General features: G+C 34.6%; 3 protein-coding genes and 1 pseudogene across 3 annotated transcripts; 3 read left to right on the top strand and 1 right to left on the bottom strand.

Moving 5' to 3' along the window:
- The first annotated feature begins 1062 nt into the window (after window positions 1–1062).
- Window positions 1063–4776, top strand: LOC123226400 (probable WRKY transcription factor 3). Its single transcript, XM_044650913.1, has 4 exons — window positions 1063–1665; window positions 2886–3580; window positions 3668–3823; window positions 4136–4776. The coding sequence occupies exons 1-4, from the start codon at window positions 1258–1260 to the stop codon at window positions 4413–4415; spliced, it is 1539 nt and encodes a 512-aa protein (XP_044506848.1). The 5' UTR covers window positions 1063–1257; the 3' UTR covers window positions 4416–4776.
- A 777-nt stretch (window positions 4777–5553) lies between these two features.
- Window positions 5554–9418, bottom strand: LOC123224949. Its single transcript, XM_044648743.1, has 10 exons — window positions 9209–9418; window positions 8301–8608; window positions 8046–8129; window positions 7400–7885; window positions 7155–7290; window positions 6882–7044; window positions 6649–6777; window positions 6143–6337; window positions 5931–6053; window positions 5554–5838 (listed from the first exon to the last, which is right to left on the bottom strand). The coding sequence occupies exons 2-10, from the start codon at window positions 8584–8586 to the stop codon at window positions 5725–5727; spliced, it is 1716 nt and encodes a 571-aa protein (XP_044504678.1). The 5' UTR covers window positions 8587–8608; window positions 9209–9418; the 3' UTR covers window positions 5554–5724.
- Window positions 9419–14857: 5439 nt separating this feature from the next.
- LOC123226365 lies at window positions 14858–16408 on the top strand (annotated as a pseudogene).
- Window positions 16409–18434: 2026 nt separating this feature from the next.
- LOC123226516 (SNF1-related protein kinase catalytic subunit alpha KIN10-like) lies at window positions 18435–22556 on the top strand. Its single transcript, XM_044651042.1, has 11 exons — window positions 18435–18607; window positions 19045–19235; window positions 19602–19786; window positions 19880–20062; window positions 20192–20323; window positions 20446–20631; window positions 20880–20969; window positions 21039–21122; window positions 21559–21696; window positions 21779–22015; window positions 22260–22556. Coding segments are annotated over exons 1-11 (1542 nt in total). The 5' UTR covers window positions 18435–18605; the 3' UTR covers window positions 22374–22556.
- The last annotated feature ends 1485 nt before the right edge of the window (window positions 22557–24041 follow it).

Genomic DNA, 24041 nt, shown 5'->3' with positions numbered 1-24041 from the left:
TCACCATTTAATTCTCTGAATCTGCCCACAAACTTAATTTAAGTGTCTTTGTTCATCTTGCTCCCAACTTGCATTCTTGGTCATAGCCTGTCAAAATCCTATGCAGAGCTGTTCAAAAGATTCTGTTGAACGAATTGAACTGATATTCAAATAAAAAACTGAACAAAAAAATTAGGTTTCATGAAAATTTGATTTAGCTATCATTTCAATAATATAAAAACTCGATATTTTGATTGGATTTACGATTTATTTATTTTGAAAACCAATTAATTGAATCAAATTAATTTGAAAAAATAATAAAAGTGTTGAACTAATTTTCGAAAAATAGAATTAAGAAACAATAAAGAGGGTGAATATTTGAAGCTCTGATCAAAATCGATTATTTAAAAATTTGATTAAGTTAATTGATATTTTTTATTTAGTTTAAAATCAATTAATTTTTAAATTGATTAAATTTTGATTTATGAGTTTCATTAAACAAAAATTTTGTTTAGATTCAAAATAATATTAAATCAGTTTGATTAATTAGTTTTGAATATATTTAATATTATTTATTAATTTTAATAAATATTAATAATAAATACTAATTTATATACAAAATAATACTTTCACAAGTAATTGGGGAACTAAGTATTACTGTTTTTTTTTTTTTTTTCAGTCTAAATAAATTTGTTTGTTTCCCCTTGAAATTAAAATTTAAAGTCTATTAAGACAAGACTTCAATCCCATCAAAGAACTGAAATATATTCACCCTAAACATCATGAGATGCTGATAGATGACTTTATTAGGAGGAGGAAAAATGTCTTAAAAGCAAGCTTTCATCATATATTACTTTTGTCGAACTTTTTAATAATATTATTTATTTTTTAATAATTTTTTTAATAATATTACCAATCAACTTAATTCAAATAGAACACCTATTTTCGGATTCAGTTTCAACTCAATTTAAATGTAATTATATGAAATTAATTATTCTTTATATTTATTTATTAGTTATTGTAATAAATAATAGATAAGAACAAAAATTAAGCAAGTCACTTTCAGTTATTGCCCCATGGACTTTTGCTTTCCACTGAGAGAGTTTTTCAAGATGAGCATGAACTTAATGAAACTATCTTCGACAACCCACACAGATAAAAACTAAAAACTAATCCAAACCCAAATCTGATCCCAAACTTCCCTTTAACTTCTTCAAACTACTTTCACAAACAAGGAGTCTTCAAGTCCAACCTTCAAGTTCGGATTTTTGTCCACAAATGGCAACTGGGAAAGAAGAAGAATCGAGGAAGAAGAAGCCTACAATCACACTTCCACCTCGGCCGTCTATGGAGAGCTTGTATGGAGTTACCGGGTTCAGCCCTGGACCCATGACTTTGGTCTCAAGTTTCTTCTCTGAGGACTTAAATTACCAATCTTTCTCTCAACTTCTTGCAGGGGCCATGGCTTCACCATTGGCTAGACAAACTCCAACTCCAACACCGAGCCTTCTGGTTGATAATGGTAGAAATGAAGATGTTAAGCATGGGGATGAAAGGGGTAGTTTTAGTTTTAAAGATAGTAGGCCGAGGAGTTTGGTAGTGGCTACTAATTCTCCTTTTTTTAGTGTTCCTCCTGGGTTAAGCCCTTCTGGGTTGCTTAATTCACCTGGGTTCTTTCCACCTCAGGTAATTTCCATGAGTTTTGTGTTTGTTTTAATGGGTTAAGTTTGTTTTTGCTATTTGGTGTGTGTTTTAATGATGCTTGTTTTGATTACTTCATGGGGTTGAGCATGAAAGTTGAGATTTTTATGATTTGGGTGATTGTAAATTGTGAAATTGAGAAGTAGTTTTGTGTTGGCTTTAAAATGTTAAGTTTGTTTCTGCCTTTTGGTGTGTTTGAGTATTGTTGTAGTTGTGATGAAATTACGCTTGTTTTGAATGTGTTATCAGGTTGAGCTTGAAGTTAAGATATTTATGAGTTGGGTGCTTGTGAATTTTGTAATTGAGAATAAGGTTTAGTGTTGATTTTTATGGTTAAGTTTGTTTTTTCCATTTAGTGTGTTTCTGATTGGGGTTTGAGGATTGGTTGTCGCTGTGATAAAATGATGCTTGCTTTGGTTACTTCTATTAGAATTGAAGTGGAGATTTATGAGACAGTTTGTGTATCTTTTTCTCTAGGGTGAAATGAGATTGGGAAATGTGTGTGTGGTTTTTTTTCTTTTTGGATTTGGGTATTATAATTCGACGGTTAGGTTGTTTTTGAATTGGAAGGAAGTCAACCCTCCTTATGCCAGTTTGTCTAAGTGTTTTAAGTCCTTCAGCTGTGTATTTCCTGGACGTTTAAAAAAAAAATTCGTATTGGTATGTTTCTGCATACAAAATCTCATGCAGGATGTATTTTCATGGTGAATCTCCATGAAAACTTACTATTTAGCATGAAACATTGAAGATTTTGGTTCTGGTGAATTTGGTGAGATATGTAAAATAATATTATATGAGACTAAATGCTGCTTGTCATTAAACTTGCTTTACCATTTGGAAACCTTGAAATTTCTGTTGAGAACTGTGTAGTTTTTATTGTCCCTGAGAGGATAGGTAGATTTTGCAACGGAGAAAGAACTTTAGGGATCGATCTCCTTCATGCCAACTTTGAGGGAGGAGTGGAAATGCAGTTTAGTTTGTGTTTGTTCTTAGGGACAGGTGGGAAAGATGTTCTGCACAAGGAAAAAAATTAAAAAATTGTGTAGATCTTGTTTCCCTGCTTACCTAAACTTGGATTGTGCTACTGCGATGGTGCGGAAAACGATGCTATTGGGCTATATTTTCTTTCTAGTGTTGACACCAGTAGACATCAATATATTGTGTTTGTATCATACTTTCACATATGCACCTTAAAATCCATGCAGAGTCCCTTTGGAATGTCCCATCAGCAGGCGTTGGCACAGGTTACGGCTCAAGCTGTACTAGCCCAATCAAATATGCACTTGCAAGCTGAATATCAACCTGCACAAGTATCTGCTTCTGCAGAGTCATTGGCACATCATCCATTGTTAACTCTAGATGAAGCTTCACAAAAGCCGATGCAACCTGCTAACTCAGACCCTCAAAGTTCTGTGATGGATACATCAGAGGTCTCTCAGTCTGATGGAAAGCACCTGAATCCTTCTCTTGCTGTGGATAAACCTGCAGATGATGGCTACAACTGGCGTAAATATGGGCAGAAGCCGATTAAGGGCAGTGAATTCCCTAGAAGCTACTATAAATGCACGCACTTGAATTGCCCGGTTAAAAAGAAAGTAGAGCGTTCTTCTGAGGGTGCAATAACTCAGATCATCTACAAAAATGAGCACAACCATGAAAAGCCTCAACTGAATAGACGTGCAAAAGATGGCTGTGATGTAAATGAAAAGATAAATTCTCAGGCTAAGCCTGAAGTTGTTTTGCAAGGTCAAATAGCACCTTCTCATTCGGTTCCAGGAAATAACCAGGAATCTAGTCATGCAGCTCCCATACAGATTCCAGAGTCAAGTGACAGCGAGGAACTAGGTGATGCAGATAATAGAAAGGAAGGGGATGATGATGAGCCAAATCCTAAGAGAAGGTCAGTTTTAAACTGGTTTCTTAATGAATGATACCGGGTTTTCCTTCATTCTTCCAAATTTTGAGTTTTCTGTGCCTTGGGGACCAGGAACATTGCTGGCGAGCCAGAGGTAATGGTGTCACATAAGACAGTCACAGAACCAAAGATCATTGTGCAAACAAGAAGCGAAGTTGATCTTTTAGATGATGGATACAGGTGGCGCAAGTACGGGCAGAAAGTGGTCAAAGGGAATCCTTATCCAAGGTGGTATTTTTGCCTACATATCTATCATTTGTATTTTGGTACAAAAATAAATTAATGCTAGTGGATTCTAGGCAACTTTTTGCTGAATACACTCTTGGAATATGGATCAGTAAGGAATTTGGAGAGCTTGCTTTTAACTTACCATTTTCAATTTGACGGGCTTACCCAATGTAGTTGTTTATCTTGCTTTGCATGTTCATTTATTTCTATTTTTCCATTTTGAGTTTGAGCACTGAAGCTTTTGGTACTTTCACGAGCAATTTGATCCATTTATTTAAGGATCTTTTCTGATGCATTAAAATCTATCTACAGGAGCTATTACAAATGCACCAGTGCAGCCTGCAATGTCCGTAAACATGTCGAGAGAGCTCCAACCGACCCCAAAGCTGTCATAACTACATATGAGGGAAAACACAATCACGATGTCCCAGCTTCAAGAAATAGCAGTCAGAATGCAGCCAACAATGCACCACAACTAAAACGGCCGAAGGCAGTGACTCAGAAGCATCCGTTACTCAAAGACGTGGAGTTCGGAAACCATGACCAAAGACCAGTGCTTCTGCGGTTAAAAGAAGAGCAAATCATAGTGTAAAGTTCTCTTTCAAAATCCGTTCAAGTTGTCACGAGACCAGTTCAGTGGCTGCTTCCATCAAAATCACATGGTGCAACATGAAGAAGCATTGCAAGGAATGATATGGAAGAAGCATTGCACCAATGTATGAGTCATGCTGCCTAGACCAACTTTAAAATCGAATCCGTAAGTACTATTGTTGCATAGGACCTCTCAAATTTGAAGGCAGAGATGTTCTTGGTAATGTAATTTGACTTGCCTGGTTTTCTTTAGCCCTTGTTCATTTCTGCTGGCATTGGCTGTTGCGAATATTGGAGCTAAAAGAAATAGAACCGTATGTTTGTTCCTTTTCCAGAAAAAATAAAAATAGAAGTTACAGCCATTTGTAAGTTGATTGCTAACATTTTGTGGGAACTTGCTGAATCTAAATATGAAGTCCAGAATGGGCGTTCCCGATGGAAGATTGGACTTTCCAAGCAAAATCTATACTCCATGGCATAACGTCGAATGGGCAGAAGAACGAGGAGTAGAACGGACATTATTTATAGCTAGAATGGGCAATTCTATAGGCACGTTGTTGTTTTGTTAGTAATTCATTCAAAATTACTTAAATCTTATGATATTCATCATCATTACCACTTAAACTGGTGCATATTTTGTGGCCTTTTTCATTGCTGCAATTTTCAACATCAACATCAGTAATCATGTATATTCATGATATCCATAACCAACAATATTTTGTTGAATTTCAATCTTCACTAATATGAAAAGAACTATACCCTAAAGGTAATTAAAAAAAATTGTAGGTCGACTTAATCCCCACGACATAGAACTCAAACCAGATTAGTTCAATCTTGAAAGCTGACTCAGCTAAGCTTGGCTTGCAATTCAGTCAGAGGCATATCAAATAATTGTCAAAACAATATTATTTTAGTCATCATTAAATAAAATGACATTGTTTTGTTAATAAATCATACACTCGAACCATAAATTCGGATCAAACTTTAAATTTAAAACTTAGGGACTGAGTTAAACTCGAATTATCCCAAACTTTAACTTGACAAATTTGAACCAAACTCGAGCCGCTTCATTTTTCATTTGGGTCAAACTCATGTCAAGGGTGTTCGAGCTCGTTTTGGTTTGGTTCGTAGCCACTGGATAAATACAAAGCTATAAAAGCATACATTTTACTGCTTTAGCTGAAGAATTAAAGAACATCTCAAGTTACTTTAGGTTAATTATTTGGAACAAAGTGGTGAATCTTCCCCTTTCTCATGTACAAAAGCTTTAAATTGCATGGAATTGGTGGGATTCTCTTCTCTGCATTTTATCAATCTTCATCAATGGTCATTAAAGTGGGAATTTGGCCATGATCTACAAACTCAACCTTGTTAAGTCTCAAACAGCACAGGACTTGCTCCGGCAGCTCCTCTGGCTTCTGTGCCTGCTTAATAACAATGAGGGTTAGTCAAAAATTAATCCCGATGAAACTCTCAAGCTTATTGACAGAAAATGCAGCGCAGACTGATCTGTTACCTGGATGGTTAAACCCATGTCAAGTACTCCGGATTTCAAACGATCTCGAAATGAATCAAGTCCCTTTCTTGAAATGTAGCTGAAGCGATGAATGTCAAGATCAATCTCGAAGTAATTTGGACCCTACAGAAGAACAAGAAATTTGATATGCAACTCTTTCTCACAGGCTAAGCATTTGGAAGCATTAGAGAACAAGAAGTTAATGTTTCTACCTTGTAAAAATTGTGCTGAGGGCGAGAAAGGACCGGTTTTTCATTATAAGCATTGACGAGTTTCCTTTCTGTGGAGCTCAAGTTGAGATCCTCCGGATTAACCAATCCGGCCAAAATCTTTAATCTTTCTCTGAAAGGAACAAAGGAGTCTTTTGGAAACCCTTTAACTCTTTCCATTTCATCCTCCACCAATTTCTGCAGCAAATAAAAAATCCGTAAGCAAGGAGCAGAAGATTCTATTCCATGCTCAATGCAAACATCTGCTATTCGGAAATTGTAAACTGTCTCGACAATGAGTCCATATATGAAAAACACACATCTAATCTGGTAATTCGGGGTAAAATGCTATATCGTATTCTCTCGAAAGTTTGGGATAATAGAGTTCGGCTACTGTATTCATGCAAAAAGCAGTGTATAAATATGCCTTTATGCATATTCTTTCTGGCAAAGACAATATATAAAGAAATGACAAGACCTTGTTGAGTCCTGATTTGAAATGAGGTTACCTTGATGCTCTCTTGATACTGGAGGGAGATATCTTTCTCAAAATTCTCAGAAAGTTTGAAATATAGAACAAGGCTTATCCCTTCACCATCGCTATCTCCAAGGAACATTGCAGCGGGATATGTAGGCAACTGCCGAGAGAAATAGAGTTATGATAAGATAAGCACCATCAGCCAAATGAAATGCAAAAAAGGAAAAAGGAAGCAATTAATGAATAACCATATCAAATAAGTACCTGAATATTTACTATCAAAAGTGGAGGGACTTTCCCATCTGCTTTCACATTTGGAAGCTCAAGATGCTGGGCAATGTGGTTAACCTTTCTTGGGCAGACAAATAGGTCAACACCTATTGGTATGTACGGACTGTGATCTGGGGCTGGAGACTTTCGCTTATCTCTGCAATGTAGATTAGGCAATTATAACCCTACCATAATCAAGAAACAGAAAATAGAAATTTATTTTTTGCATATGCCTTGAAATCCATCAAAACTAAGTCAATTGCATACTTGAAATATGACTCGCCACGGAGTTTAAAAGTCGATGGTGGGATTTCGGACCAACACCCTGGAGTTGGCTTCTCATCTGTGCAACGTGGAATTATGAATCCAGCTTTGGGTCGATACACGAATCTTTTTGAAGCACCTGCATGTATACCAAAGAAGATTCATACCAAGAATACCCAAATATTTTCAAGGGTCCTAAATTCAGAAGAGTTGAAATGACATGCATTTTCAAAATTTTGAATACTAACATAATTCAGTAGTCTCTTCTCCATCACATGATCTCCTCTTAAATGAAAGCCTGAAAACTGCTGATTTCTTTCTTTGAGGCTGTGGACCTGAAACCGTTGAACTAAAATTCTTGTCATTGAAACTTACAGAAGGAACCATCCGAGCCAAGCTTGATTTCATGTTGTTCCCTTCAGAGTCACGTCTATTATCTATTAGACCTTTAAAGCTTCCGTAAGACTGATCTAACACTTTCTTCCTCTTGCTGAAAATCTCGTCCGTCTTCCCCAAGCGTGAAAGGTCGTAACCTTGGGCACTAATACATGTAAACTTGCTTGATTCATCTTTGCTCAAACATTTTTCTGCTTTGCCTGTATCCATTTCTACATAACTCTCATGGAACTCTTCATATTGACCCTTGTCGTCCATAATGCATGCAGAACTTTCATACTGAACCATTTGGCCACCTGAGATGGTCCCAATTGTATTGCCCACAATTGGAAAACCATCTATTGCAAAAATGAAAACAGAAAACACCAGAGAAAACTCAGATTTGTTAAGTAGTTGGCCTTTTTGGTGCTAACAAAACAATATTCCAACAAGTTCATGAAAAGGGGGAAAAGCTGATATTATCTTTACGATATGAATATATTTGGAAACATTCATTACCTCCATACACACTAATGTACTCATCGTCTGAGTCAGACTCCAGAATACTAACTGAGTCGAACCAAGCATCCTCTTGGCAAATTACTGTCACCACCAACATTATAATCAGATTTCATTAAGCTATATGGTTGAATTTATGCTTACTGAAGAAGCTACAAGTCAGTACCATCAATTGCGATATGCAAAAAAAAATTAAAATCAAGCTTCAAATTATCAATGGAAAAGTAAGCTACTCATTCTTTGCAAATTACATACCGTTTGCATCAAGTTCTCTACTGAGGCACCATTGCAACTGCCTTAGATGGATTGTTGTATTGGGAAGCTCAGATCTTTTGCCAGTGGCAGTTAAACCATTTTCGAAATCCTTATGCACATATTGACTAACAGCAAAATCTGCTACACAAGGTCCTGAATCACGACCTTTTTTCTTGGTGCCATCAAAAACAGCGTTTGAAACTTTCCGGTGCCATTTGGAGACCCGGTACCTCCGCCGCCTCCTTACCTTAATGCCGTGCACTGGTGTTGAAGCACAAGCGCCCATCTGACTATTTCACTACAAAATCCTGCAGACAAAATCATATTCCCCATTAGAGCTCTGTAGCAAAAAATATGAAAACACACTCCATGTTTTCATTTCTCAAAATGGTATCAAAAATCATTTTCGCGTCATCATCCTTTAAGTGTCATGTACACAACACACCTCAAAATATAGTCCAGATCAACCAATCAATGATAATAAGGAGCCTAATATGCAGTTGCAAGCAAGCAACAATCAATACAGAAGCAAATAAATAAGGGTTCAAACTTACAATAATCTTCACCTACAACATCATTATCACAAATAATACCTATTTTTCCCCCCTCATTATTTTATACCCAGAAAAGTTTTTAACCGTGTCTCCTAAAAGTTACAAAATTGAAGTCAAAAAGAGGAAAGAGTAAGGAAGAGAAGCCAGCCACTCTCTGTTCATCAACACGAAGCTTCTGTTTTCACATTTTTATATATAAAAAGCTACAAATGAGAAAGCTTCAAAACGGGTCCACATTAAAAGTTACAAAAATTTAAAAGAAATAAAATAAATTTACAATGCATGCGTCTACAGGAATTTCAAGAAATCCCAGAAAGATGAACATGAAAGGAAACGATTTTAAAAACAAATTACGTAGAATTTTCTCTCTGTCACTCTCCCTCTCTCACGACACCCAGCCGAGAGAGAGAAAAGACAAAACTGGGTTTGTGTTCGGATTCGGCTTCCGGGTCCAACGACGACGCCGTATGGCGAGGTCGGATCCGGGTCAAAATCCTACGAACCTACAGAGAGGACTGTTATTTGATCTTCTTCTTCTTCCTTTTTCTATAAGAATTTGAAAAAGAGAGAGGTACATAAGAATTTATTGCCAGACTTGATTATTAATTTATTTGTTTTCAAAAATAGAAATTTAATTATTAATTTAAATAAATAAATAAATCTACTTGAAGGTTTTGTCTGTGTCTCCTTGAATTTTGGTAACATGGTCGAAATTTCGCTGCGTCGAGTCATAAGTTTGATCGCAGTTTGTTGAGGAGGTGCCACGTCATCTGTCGGTCAATCTATTTAACTGACTTTTCTAACTAGTTTGACGTGATCCCGTTTCCTGTATTTTTATTCTCCCATTTTACCCTCGGTAAAGAAATAAGCCTTGCTTGCTTTCTTACACTTTCACCTTGGCATCTTCCATATTTTATTCAATCAATAATTTAAATTAGAGTTTGATTTGATCCAGGCTAGAGCTGGGAGTGGGCCCGTGTGAACAAGTGGATCAGTGTAGGCCACTTTTTGTGGGCATGACTTAGCCTTGGCATGGTTTGTAAACATAGCAAGTTATATCAAATATCTCACGAGAAGGTTTATAGATTGATATGATACTATATATAGAAATTAAAAATTTTTAAATTTTACAAAAATATAAATATTATAAATTAAGTTACAAAATAGCTCACAAAGACATGATCTGTGTGTCATGATTGTGTTATGGCCCTTGAGGTTTGATGAGTCGGTACGACTTGTCAATGTTTGTATTTTTACGAGCATTGACGCAACATTTGTAATGTATTGTGCCTTGCCATTTTTGAATAGAAATGATATAACTTGAATCATAATCAATTATGATTTGATTAAGAGTAAACAAAATTCAATTTGAGATTTTCTCAAATCTAAAATAGTGAATTCAAGATTAATTTTGACATTGATGAATTGTCAATTTAAACTTAACTAATAGAAAAAGAAGAATAAGCTCATCTCATCAATAAGACAACACTGGTAAAATGAGAAAATTCAAGCTAAATTGAGTTTAAACTAAAATTTCTTTAACTTAAACTTGATTAGATAAAATCTAACCCCAGTAGTAAATTAAGGCACCACATGGAGATACGTGCAATAGAAATGGTCCAAAAACAAGAGAGACAGACATAGCACACAAGCCATAGACATAAACATAAAACCCCATTAAATTCGGCTTTGAAATGACCATAAAATCAGAGCCCACTCCCACTCCAGCTGAATCCAGCTGCATTTGTGAACTTTATTGAATTCTATTTCAATTATAAAGCTAAGCCTGCATTTAAACAGTATTATACATGAGTTTCTATATATAAAGTTGTGCATTTTTGTCACATATAGCATGCTTTTTATATTTGGACTTCCGAATATAAAGCTCTCCAATGTGTTCGATGTATAAAGTTAGATAGGGCCTAGGCGGCAAAGCGTGATTTAAGGTCCAAGTCAAGATGTAAAAGGGATTTCATCTGGGTGAAACGAGATTGATGAGGATAAAGGAAAAGTCATCAAATATCCTTTTGAAATAAGAGTCAAGACCTGTTATAGGCCTCCACTAAGATGGATATCATCGATAGTGTTAAAATGCGATGATTTTCGATTGGACACTTTGAAAAGGCCAAGTGAACAAATCCCCTGATAATGTTACAAGGGTAGTCATTTTTTACCCTTTTGGAGTTGAGGGGATTTTGAAATTTTTTATATTTTTAGGGGTTGTTTTAAGGGTTACGTACGTGTTATATGTTAGGACTGGGGCCTTGTCTCTAGTGATTCAAAGTTTGGTTGATGGGAATGATCAATGGGGTGGGGCTTACTTTTCATTGTATCTGGTGGAAACTTTAGCTCACGCTGTGTCATCTCAGAGTACTGTTCTTGGAGGAATCGTTTGACAGTTTTTTTTCCCTTCATGAGTGGTCACTTTGTATGATAGCCAGAATACAGAGAAGAATGTCCTTCAAATGCTCTAAGTGGGCAAAAAGTAGGGTTGCACTTGAATTGACTCAACTTAGTTTGACTTCATCTCAATTGGAGTTAGAGCTTTACCTCAACTAGAATCCCCTTTTGATGACTTTGTTCATCTTATTAGTGACACAATTAATTTCATCGATAACATCTCTAACCAATTTAAATAAGTTTGAGTTTGAATTAAAATTTTAACTCAATTCAAATCCTTTTTAAATAACATAATTTATCTTATCGGTAATACTATTTATCTTTTTAGTAATACTATTTATTTTATTGATGATTCTCTAACTAACTCAAATAAGTTTGAGGTTGAATTGATCCCATTCAATTCGAATCCAACCATAGTGCAAAGAGCCCTTACCTTAGACTTCATGAGCTGAGAAATGGGAATTTTGAAGAACATAATGGGCAGCCTTGTGGCCAAGAATATATAATACATGCATTATGTGCACCATTAATACCATAAAATAATTTATCTAATAAGCAAAAGAGAATTGCAATGCTTGTGTTGAGTGGATGAACTCCTCTAAATGGGATGTTGAATAAGCTGGCTAGGTTTTTTATATTGCAAAAGTGCTTTTGAAAGGTCATTGTTGAATGACTAAGCTTCAATTACTAGAGTTGAGGATTTGCAATCCTAATTGAATGGACATAAAGTAAAAGTAATCACTTTGAAAGTGCTTCTCAAATGCTTCTACTTTGTCACTAAAAACTGATGTGCTTTCTTAATTAATACATTAAGTTGAAAAAAAAAAAAAAAAAAGAGAAGAGTGGGATAAGAGGTTGATTCGAATTGAGTTAAGTTTTAAACAATAATATCGAAAAATGTAAATAACAACATTAAAAAAGGAAAAAAATCATCAAAGAAGAATAATCATTAAAGAAAATCATCGACAAAATAAACTTTGTTGTTAGCATCAATCTTAAGTTAAAGTTAAACTCGACAAACTAAATTATTTTGCACTAAGTGTAACTCATTTGAATTAAATATGAATTTCAACCCAAATAAATTAATCTTGAATCCAAACCTTATTAAATCACACAAAATGAAAGCAAATATAGTTTTGCTAGACGAGTACAAACGGAGGCAAACTCATTGACCTTGACAAAGTCAAAAAAACATCTACAGATGGAACAAGACAACATTGCACATGCATGCAGGTATAAAATATATAATAATAATTTGAATGGAAGAGTAGGTTATTAAAACCTAGATCACACCGCTCAGATCGATCAGAAATAGGAGATAAATTCAATCCATGTTAAAGTTAAAACCTGCGTCAGTCATCAAACTAGACTAATTCAAAGTTAAACTAAATGAAAGTCAAACTAATCCTATTGTCATAATAATGTGAATATAACTAAAACCAGTTTCAAAATTTTTAATTATTTACTACTGATGTCACTTATTCTTGTCTAAAACATTTTGGGAGTCGAAAACAGAAAACTTTCCTCACTTAATTCTCTGATATAAATCATGCATGAAACGTTTCATTTCACACCACTTTTGACTGAGAAAAGAAAAGAACTCATCTTCTTTCTTTTTTATGACAATATCTAAATTCAATATTTGTTTAAAAATTAGCTACCATAGTCTATAAAGTAAGAGACCAATAAAAAATTGTAGGACAGAATAATTTGGATCAGCTGCACCTGATAACTTATATTATATTGAGCAGTGTCAAAGCTAAGAACAGCATTAAACCCAGATGCCAGATGGCCTTTTCAGGAACTGAAAAGTTTGGTTCCAGGTTCAATGTGATTGCATTAATTTTATACATAGAACTTGGTGTTTGAGAAACGCAAGGCATTGGCACATGGGAAATTAAAGCTTTTCACTTCACTGATTTTAAGTAGATTCTATATAGAATTAATAATTGGTTTTCACTTTACTTGAGTGATTGATCCGAAACAAAGCTAGTTGTCGAGATTTTAGCTGGTTTGTTTCTTTGATGTTATTGTTTTGGGTTTATTATACTACTGTTGTTCACATCAATAACTTTATGATGATATTGTATGTTTTCAAATTGAGTTGGGTTTGATTCAGTGTTTAGCTTGACTTGACTCATATCAAAGCTACTCGTACTTTTGATCTTGTGGATATTGTTAAAAGTTGAATTTGTTCCCTATTATCAACTTGTTGGGTTATTATGGGGCTGATGATGACGGGGGGCTCGGATCTCTCCCCTGCAAGCTATTTGTGGGTCAAAAGGTTAGAAATGTCGTTTGTACTTATACTTTGGCAAACTCCCCGTCAGTCGTCGCATCCTCCTCCGCCAGCTACGTCTTGTGAGTTTCTCTATTTGTATACTAATCTCTTAGGGGATATTTGATTTGGGTAATATTTTGTTACAAAAATAAAAAAATTATTTTGAAGATAAATTACTTAGAAGATTACTGGGTATAAATGATTACTATGTTTGATAAAATTTGATAGGTATAAATAATTATTGTGTTTGATTAAAGGTAATAAAAAATTACTAATAAATTATTTTACTTAAATGCCCTTAAATATAATTATTTTTAAATATTTTTTATATTATTTATCATATTAATTAAAAATAAATTTATTTTGGTCTCAAAAAATTAATAAATAATAATATAATTATAATAAAATTAACTACAGTAAAAGTACTGTAATATTTTATTATTGATAAACTAAATAAGGAAATAAAAAATAGATTACCAAGATAATTTTAAAAAACTGGAACCAAACGCCCTTAATATAATTTTCTCTTCCATAAATTAGATCATTTAATCTGTTCTCTTTCGTGTTGTTGTTATCACAGTTCTTCATTTATATTTTATGGCGTGTTTAGCAACCATAGAAAAGTAGTTTTCTGTGGAAATAGAAAATCTTGCTCGCTAAAGCAGCAATTCCTATGAGCACAAAATATTGAAATTTGTAATTTAATGATTTTGTTTTTGATTGCGTAACTGATTCTTCATAGCAAAAGATATTCTTTTTTTAATGGCAACTGTGGATGTCGCCTCAATCCGAGGATAGCGCAGCGCACCACTCAAATTCTTCGTTGGTCTCGAGATGTTACCCTTAAAACGCATCTCATAAGGGAGAAGAAGAAAATGAGTTTATATTGATCAAAGTCCTTGATAACTTATATTTGAATACTCTCTTTGTAGATAATTTTAAAACAAGAGGACAAGAACATGGAAATCATTTGATGTGGAATACTTTCAATGGATGTGAAGCAACTTGAATAATTGTTTTTTTAAAGATAAATTGTTCTGTATTCATTTTGGGATTTTATATGAAGAATAACTAACTAATCTATGCTCTTAACAGATTTCTATACCATACCAGTATAAATTTAGACTTTGACTCCAATTATGCCAGAGATGAACTCTTTTTTCCCCCATATTCTGGAAGTTACATTGTGGCTGCTCCCTCTTCTTGAGAGCAAAGGCAGGTAGACATTGATATTCAAATATAGATATTCAGATAGATATTTTCCGTTCCTCACTAACTCTTATTTACTCTCACACTTGATTCATTCCCTGGGATGTTTAATCATGAGTATAAAAGATCCTATTTTCCTTGCTGCTAGTCCATTCTGTATAACAGTAAAGCTGAAAAGCAAACGATCTAGATTTAGTTGTTAACTAGGCTGAAGATATTGATTGAATTCAGTCAATAACAAGAATACCCTCTAGTTTGGAAGAGAATAATTGGGCTCCCTTATGTGTTATATTTTCATTTGACTTATTATTTTTGTTTATTTTTTTGCTTTTGTGAATATTCTAATTTGATTTGAGTTCTGAAGAAATTTTTTTTGTCTGTTTTGGATTGAAGGCTCCAGGTATTTGGTGTGTGGTTCCTTGGGGAAAATTATTAAGAATTGGGTTCAGTTTATATGGCATCTAAGCGCAATGTTCATTATGAAAAACTTGGTACCTATGAGACGATTATAGATTTGATTATTCGCCAAAAGCTTTGATAAGATCCCATGGAAGTCGATTGCACTCGCACTTTTCTTGCTTTGTCTGCTTCTCTTTCTTTCTGTGCTTATTTTCACTGGTCATATGAGTGGAGAAAGGGCCCAAGTTTATGGCCTTTTAGTCCTTGGAATTCTTTCATTCCTTCCAGGTAAAAGTGCCTAATTAATTAGATTTGCTATGCTTGCATTTTGAACTTGATGGTTAATTTTCTTTTTGTGCAACATACTACATAACTTATGTCTAACATGTTTAGTTGCAAATGGAATCAGACATTTGATTAAAGAAGCAAAGATTCTTAAAGGGCTTTGAATGCTTGATTGGTATAGCTTGTAAACCTGTAGGCTGAAGATCAATAGGCCTTTCTTCAGTTGCAGCCCATTGATGTCAGACCATTCATATGAAAATTGTTATTTTTTATGCTCTCTTGATATTTGTCTATTAACTGATGTGGAAGGCTAGATAGATTTTATGTGTCTATGATGATTGATTTATGCCCCATTTGGAGTAGTTTGGCTTTTGGTAACTCCCATATAAAGATGTGGGTGCAGCAAACTTGGTAAATTAGAAATGCTGTTTTCATGTATCTGCCATATGCTTCTTATTTTGTCCATTATACTTGTAAATGCCATGAAACATTTAACTGTATTCTTCTCCCTTCTCTTGACAACCCTATAAACTGATCACTGTGATATCGATTTTCTGGCTGTAGGCTTCTATGAGACCTGGATAGCATATTATTCGCGGAGGCGAATTCCAGGTTATCGCTTCGCCGCCATCCCTGATTATTGAAGCACCCACCTTCATATCCACAGTGAGCTGCCACTTTCTGATTGAGTGTATTATTTGCGAGGTAGTGTATGCATTGCTCACACATCGACTTAGAAACTTTGATCAAATATGTAATGTAATCAATGGTGGATTCGATGTGAATTGAATCTAAATAAGGATTAAATTGAGTTTAAATTCATAAAATTCAATTTAAACTTAAATTCATTTGAATTGACAATAAAATTTTTGTATAAAAAGAAGATTGCCTGCTACTATTCAACTTGAGTTAGGGTTGCCTGCTTGACTTAGTACCGGATGCAGCAAAAAATTGTAGCAGACTCAGTAAGAAGAGATAAGGTGCGAGGTCAATTGCTGATGCAGAATGCAGATGCAGCCAAAATGGTGGGGATCTTGGCGTTGGCAGCCTTGAGACTGAGGTTTACACGTGACCCACTTGGGCTCTTGTGGTTGCCAAATCATTACCAATACAATTATATCATATTAATAATCTCACCAAACAAAAAAGGTACTAAGTAGGAATGGCAACACGTTTCTGACTCATCAATACCATCTCACCGCACTCCATTCAGCATATTCTCCAGTTCCTTGGTATCATGTCCCATTGTTTTCTTGTTCATGGTACTTTTTAGCTATCATATTCATCCTTAACATGATGACTATTGATTGGAAGTACTTGGGCGTTAAGAGAGGAGATTATAAGTACAAAAATAATTTAAATACATTTAAATATTAAATTTTTTGTTTTTATTATAATATCAGTAAAGATTGATTATTAAATCTATGAGTTTATCTATTTGATATAATTAATTTAATTTTTAAAAGAATAATTTAATTCAAATAAGAATTTTCTTTTAAAGGACTTATTTCCACTTAATGTATATTGTTTTCTTAAGTTTTTTCTTGTTAATTTTAAAAATCTCATTTACCCACTAGTTAAGTCTATTAATTTTAAGAGTAAAATCATTATTTTATATTTATTATTAAAAATAAACTTAAATTTGATTTCATTTCCCCCCTAAACTTTAAAAACTAACAATTTTCCTCTAACCCAAATTTTCAAAAACAATATTTTCCCCCTAGGGTTTCCAAACTTTCAGATTCAACACATCCTTCTTTTGGTAGTCTTCCTTCTGACTCGGTGCGACGTTATCTTTGTCAGAGAATAAACATGACTCATTTTCGTCTAGAGACAAAGACGAGGTCTTTGTCAATGATGAAGACTCTTTGTCAACGAAGACCTCGTCTTCATCTCTGGACAAAGATGACATCGCACCAAATCGGAAGGAAGATGCATTGAAGAGAAAGAGACGTTATCTAGAGATTGTCAAAAAAGTCTCTTCGTGATTGAAAAAATTGGATTTGAAAGTTTGGAAACCCTAGGAGGAAAATGTTGTTTTTAAAAAACTTGGATCGAAGAAAAATTGCTAATTTTAGGGTTTAAGGGGGAGAAATGATATAATTAACTAACTCAATTAAATTCAAATTGAACCAAGTTCAAAAACCATTTAGTTTAAGTTTGGTTTAAATGAAAAATTGGTTTGAGTTTTTTGAACCAAAGTTAAAGGTAATTTGAGCTCAGTTTCGATGAAAAATGATTTGACTTGGTTTAGTTTAATTTTAGTTTGAACTTATAATTCGAATTTGTAATTCATAGTTGTGATTTGGATTCATGACTTAAGTTTATAATTCATTAACAAAATGATGATATTTTATTGAATAACGGATAAAATAACATTATTTAAAATTTTGTTTAACATACTTAATTGTTTAGAACTATCTCCTAACTTCTTAACTAGAATAAGTCAAACCCTTTTTTGTTTGAATTTAATTTATTAAACTACAAAAGAGTTCATCGACTAAATTGTCACAAAATTATAAAAAAAATTATCGAAGATAAAAAAATACATATATCAAATATGAAAAAAATTATCAAAAACGATAAAGAAAAAAATTGTCAAAAAAGAAAAATCATTAAAAGAAATTGTATTTGTCAACTTCATAATTAAATTAAATCTCATGTTAAAATTATTTTTATTTGAGATTAACTCATTTTAACCAATCACACGTCAAACTTACGCTACGTCCGTTTGGGTCTAATGTCACATCCCCCTCGTACCCAAAGAAATTGGAAGCCAAAGTAGGGCATTGCTGTCAATATATGAAAAGTGAAGGGCAACACAGTAACTCATGATGCATCAAAAGCATCGATTGCAAACGACAAAATCACCGTTCGTTTTAACTCGCTCTTCGCTCTCTACAGACAAGAAAGGGAATATATTTATAAATTCAGTTGTAAAAACAAAACGATTTTCCCTTCAACCTGTTGGCAATTATTATTATTATTATTATTATTATTATTATTATTATTAATTATTAATTTATTTATTATGATAATAATTAATAATCGCATCTCCCAAAACGAAATCTTCGATTCCAGTATTTTGTAATTGAAGTCATATTGATTTTATTTTATTTTCTATTTTTTCATGCTTTAATTTGGAATTTGCAAGCTCGATTTCGCTCGAATTCCTCTATGTAAGTACTTCTCTATTTGATTTAATGTGAATGTGGATGTTGTTGGGGTTGGGCGTTTTTGTCTGTTTTATTCGATGTCGTTTTGGCTGGGTTTTGAGATCTCTCGTTTCAGCTAGGGTTTTGTTGAATCTTTTCTGTATTGTTGTAATTGAAGCTTCGTTTGACTGGATTTGTGGCGAAAGATGTTTACTTTTTTTGTGGTCTTTGTGGGATTGATGAAGGTCGGCTTAGTTGTGTTTTAGGGTTTAAAATAGTAGTAAAGGAAATTTTATGGTTTAAAATATGCGTTTTTTGAAGAAGCACTGCGGTACTGACCTGGGAATGTTGTCAAGCTAGTTGCAGAGGGGAAACATGATTTTATGTTATCAAGAATTTTTGTGTGAACTCTGATTATTGCCAGATGTGTCTTCTCAAATTCAATCTTGTTTTCTGAGTAGGAACATGGAGGGATCTAATCGAGGTAGCAGTAGTGTGGATATGTTTTTAGCAAATTATAAGCTTGGTAAAACTCTAGGAATTGGATCCTTTGGTAAGGTGAAAATTGCGGAGCATGCATTGACCGGCCATAAAGTCGCTATCAAGATACTTAATCGTCGCAAGATCAAGAACATGGAAATGGAAGAAAAAGGTATGGTTTGTCCTTTGATTATGATATTTTCTGGTTTAAAAGATACTTCTATACTTTGTTAATTTGGTTGATTCTCTGTGATCAGAATTATATCTGTTTTCCTTTTTTTTTTTTTTTTAAATGTGTGCAGCTTACTTTGATATCATGTAATGAGGCTTAGAGATTGAATTATAAGCCCTTTTAATTTGTAGTTTTCATGATTATTTTCTCAAACAAATTAAGAGGAAATAGATTTATTGTTATTCTTCATGGGTAATAATTCCTGTAATTTTGCATGAATGGTGTTGTTTATATGGTCCTTATAAAGAGTTGTTTACAATGTCTCTTACCTTACTATTTTATTATTATTACTATTATTTTTGGCAGTGAGAAGAGAAATAAAAATTTTGAGGCTGTTTATGCATCCTCACATCATACGACTTTATGAAGTCATAGAGACACCAAATGATATTTATGTTGTGATGGAGTATGTGAAGTCTGGAGAGTTATTTGATTATATCGTTGAGAAGGGCAGGCTACAGGAGGATGAAGCCCGAGTTTTCTTTCAGCAGGTAGGGATTGGCAATTATTGTATACTAGATCCTACTCTTTATTATTATCTTTCCAATTGGCTTACACTTAATCAAATCTTTTACTGCAAGCAGATAATATCTGGTGTGGAGTACTGTCACCGAAATATGGTGGTTCATAGAGATCTTAAGCCTGAAAATTTGCTTTTGGATTCCAAGTGCAATGTAAAAATTGCTGATTTTGGCTTGAGCAATATTATGAGAGATGGACATTTTCTGAAGACAAGTTGTGGAAGCCCAAATTATGCTGCCCCTGAGGTATGAACATCGCAAGATAGGGTTTATTGCTAAAATTCTTGAGCTCCCTTGTGCTCTCTTTTATGAATGAAATTATTTTGTTAAATAACAATCTCAAGCTAACATTTTGAGTCCCTTTACCTTTTATAGGTCATTTCTGGAAAACTGTATGCTGGGCCTGAAGTAGATGTGTGGAGCTGTGGTGTTATATTGTACGCTCTTCTCTGTGGTACCCTTCCTTTTGATGATGAAAACATTCCCAACCTTTTTAAGAAAATAAAGGTAATTTTGAATTTGTGCAATCAAGTTTACTATTTTTCCAGTCAGCAAAATCTACAACAGTCAATATTGGCATGGATAGCTTTTAAAATTTTGAGCTCACTGATGATTTTATGGAATCGTAGGGTGGGATATACACACTTCCAAGTCATTTATCTCCAGGTGCAAGAGATTTGATCCCAAGGATGCTTATAGTTGATCCAATGAAGCGAATTTCCATTCCAGATATTCGTCAACATCCATGGTTTCAAGCTCATCTTCCACGTTATTTAGCTGTTCCCCCGCCTGACACTATGCAACAAGCCAAAAAGGTTGATTGATTTTATAATAGTGTTTATCAATTTCAGTTGTAAATATAAAGTGAATATAGTGCTTTCATTATTAAGCAAAATTTCCTTGCAGCCAGCTTTATAGTATGGTATTGGTGTAATTTTTAATTAGATTACATAGGAATGTGACAATTTAGAGCAATGCTTCTGAATGCTTACTTGTATTTATTGGTAATTATACTATTCTATTTTTCATGATGACTAATTAAAATATGATTGTGTTCTGGAAGATTGATGAGGAGATTCTTAAGGAAGTGGTTAAGATGGGATTCGATCAAAGTCAAGTGGTTGAGTCTCTTGGCAACAGAATACAAAATGAGGTTGGTAACTTTCCAATTCTTTTGCTTTTGGTTTTCCAATAGTGTATAATTAGTTGCTGCAAATTTCAGGCTACTGTTGCGTATTATCTGTTGCTGGATAACCGATTCCGTGTTTCCAGTGGCTATCTTGGAGCTGAGTTTCAAGAAACTATGGTGCAGTTGTTTTCCTTAACTCTATTTGTGTTGTTAATCATTTTGCATGCCAATTAGATCTAATGAATACCATTTCTACTTTTTAAATATTAAAACAATATTAAATAATTGCTTATAACAAAAAATTATTTTCATTTGTAGTCAAGCTGGGTTATGAGAAGGCATGATGCTAAATATCTAATTTTGTGTCTTCCCTTGCGGAGGTTGTCCTGTTGTAAAAGATGCGTCATTAAATTTGCTGGAGCAGTATAATCAAATTTTTGCATGTGAAAGAGACGATATTTTTGTCCTGGACCCAAAGTATTTACTGATTGTCATGCTATGTAGAATTATTTTGCAATCTGGTTAATTGGTAGTTATATTCTGTGGAATATTACTTATTTTATCTAGGTTCTGAATTTGGCAAATCTTTTCTCTTTTCATATAATTTTTCCAGGATTCTGGTTTCAATCGTATGCATCCTGGTGAAGTTGCTTCGCCTGTTGGGAATCGCCTTCCAGCGTTCATGGATTACCAAGGAATGGGTTTAAAAGCACAGATGCCATTCGAAAGGAAATGGTCTCTTGGACTGCAGGTTGTGTCTGTGATCTATTTATATGGCTGAGTAGCACTTTATTAATTAACATGTTATTCACTTTGAATGTGTATTTTAACAGTCCCGTGCCCATCCACGGGAAATAATGACTGAAGTTCTCAAAGCTTTGCAACAACTAAATGTGTGCTGGAAGAAGATCGGGCACTACAACATGAAGTGCCGGTGGATTTCTGGCTTTCCTGGTCATCATGAGGGCATGGTTAACAACCAAGTACACAATAATCACTACTTTGGGGAGGAATCCACCATTATTGAGAATGAGATCAAGTCACCAAGTGTAATCAAGTTTGAAGTTCAGGTAACACAAATATGATCAATTTTGTTATTCAGTATAATGGTGGTGTACAAAAATTTTTATACCGAGAAACGAATGTTTAAGATTGATCACTCTTCAATCTAGTGAAATACCTAGTTGAGTCACTTTTCATGGCCATATTTTAAGTGTTGAGCACTTTGCCATGTGCAGACAGAACTAAATCTGATATATTGGATGTCTTTAAATGTTCACTGCTGATAATACCTTTCACTATGTGTCTTGACAGCTTTACAAAACTCGCGAGGAGAAATACCTGCTTGATCTTCAGAGGGTTCAAGGTCCACAGTTGCTTTTCCTGGATCTTTGTGCGGCCTTTCTTGCACAACTTCGGGTCCTTTAAACAAGAAGGTTAGGGCATTAAAGAAGGAATTATCCACGAAACTATTGATGCGTGTGAATAAAACCTTTAGATGTACATAACTAGTTTTTGGTTGGGATCTTTTGTTAACTTCTCCCTATAGTTTTATACGGGTGAATGTTTTTGAAACTAAGGCAAAAGCTTGTTTCGGCTCTGGCTTTGTCACTTACTCTCTAGTACTGATAGTCCAGTTCTTAATGCTGTCGAATCTCGAACTTATGATATGAACCCTAACAGGTAACTTGAATGAAATCGATAAAAGAATAATGTTTCTTTCATCATTTATCGTCCATCTATATTCACTCTGGTTGATAAAATTTCTACTTTTTAGGGAAGTTTGAAGCATACGTAAGTGTTTATACACAGTATGAAGTATTGTTAGTACTGCTCAATCATTAATAGCATTAACCATTCAAAATAGGCCAAATGACTATTTCCCACCCAAGGTTTAGCGTTTTCTCAAAAGTCCCCCCTTTAACTATGGAAACACTAAACACCCACCCATGGCCGGTTAGATTTAACCAAACCCTAACGGTGGTAGGGGTAAAATCGTCATTTTTACTATAATATTAAAAATAAACTAAAATAGAATCTAATTTTGCCCCCCTAAACTTTAAAAACTAAAATTTTTCCCCACCCTAAGTTTTAAAAAATCACAGTTTCACCCTAGGGTTTGGTTTTGAAATCTCCGACGACCTCTCCGGCTCCGTTGCCGACGGCCGCTCCCTCCCGAAGCAACCTCTCCTTCCGGCGATCTCTTTCCTCCCATTTGGAGGTCCGATCGACGCCCGGAGACTCCGTGGGAGACGAAGAACTTCGTCGGGAAGACGAAGTTCTTCGTCTTCCCAGACGAAGACAACGCCGTCGTCTTCGTCTAGAAAGACGATCGTCTTCCCAGAAGAAGACCTCTGGGAAGACGACCGTCTTCCCAGACGAAGACGACGGCGTCGGCTTCGTCTGGGGAGACGAAGAACTTCGTCTTATCGACGAAGTTCTTCGTCTCCCACGGCGTCTCCGGATGTCGATTGGACCTCCAAATGGGAGGAAAGAGATCGCCAGAAGGAGAGGTTGCTTCGGGAGGGAGCGGCAGTCGGCAATGGAGCCGGAGAGGTCGCCGAAGATTTCAAAACCAAACCTTAGGGTGAAACTGTAATTTTTTAAAACTTAGGGTGGGGGAAAATTTTAGGTTTTAAAGTTTAGGGGGGCTGTAATACCCTCAGGTAAATTCCATGGGTAATTATGTCTTTTGACCCTGTTTTGAGATTTTTCTTATTTTTAAATATATATATATGTAGGGGTGTGCTTTATATATATATATATATAAAGCACACCCCTACATATATATATATTTAAAAATAAGAAAAATCTCAAAACAGGGTCAAAAGACATAATTACCCCTGGAATTTACCTGAGGGTATTACAACTACATAATTACCCCTGGAATTTACCTGAGGGTATTACAGGGGCAAAAGAAGATAAAATTTTCAGGCGTTAGAGTTTGGTTAAATCTAACCGACCATGGGTGGGTATTTGGTGTTTCCATAGTTAAATGGGGGACTTTTGAGAAAACATCAAACCTTGGGTGGGAAATAGTCGTTTGGCCTTCAAAATATGGTAAATACAATGGTCGAAAAGAACATTGACAATTCA

The sequence above is a fragment of the Mangifera indica genome, chromosome 9, assembly GCF_011075055.1.
Source record: "Mangifera indica cultivar Alphonso chromosome 9, CATAS_Mindica_2.1, whole genome shotgun sequence".
In the NCBI taxonomy this organism is placed as follows: Eukaryota; Viridiplantae; Streptophyta; class Magnoliopsida; order Sapindales; family Anacardiaceae; genus Mangifera; species Mangifera indica.
The sequence above is the reverse complement of the archived record's forward strand: the minus strand, read 5'-3'. Positions and strand labels throughout refer to the sequence as shown.

Coding starts and splice junctions, on each gene's coding strand:
- LOC123226400 (XM_044650913.1), top strand. CDS start 1,258: ATGGCAACTGGGAAAGAAGAAGAATCGAGGAAGAAGAAGCCTACAATC. Junction 3,581..3,667: donor GAGCCAAATCCTAAGAGAAG/GTCAGTTTTAAA, acceptor CTTGGGGACCAG/GAACATTGCTGGCGAGCCAG. Junction 3,824..4,135: donor AAAGGGAATCCTTATCCAAG/GTGGTATTTTTG, acceptor ATCTATCTACAG/GAGCTATTACAAATGCACCA.
- LOC123224949 (XM_044648743.1), bottom strand. CDS start 8,586: ATGGGCGCTTGTGCTTCAACACCAGTGCACGGCATTAAGGTAAGGAGG. Junction 7,045..7,154: donor CGTGGCGAGTCATATTTCAA/GTATGCAATTGA, acceptor TCTACATTGCAG/AGATAAGCGAAAGTCTCCAG. Junction 6,338..6,648: donor AGTATCAAGAGAGCATCAAG/GTAACCTCATTT, acceptor TATTTGCTGCAG/AAATTGGTGGAGGATGAAAT.
- LOC123226516 (XM_044651042.1), top strand. Junction 21,123..21,558: donor CTGAGTTTCAAGAAACTATG/GTGCAGTTGTTT, acceptor TAATTTTTCCAG/GATTCTGGTTTCAATCGTAT. Junction 21,697..21,778: donor AATGGTCTCTTGGACTGCAG/GTTGTGTCTGTG, acceptor GTATTTTAACAG/TCCCGTGCCCATCCACGGGA.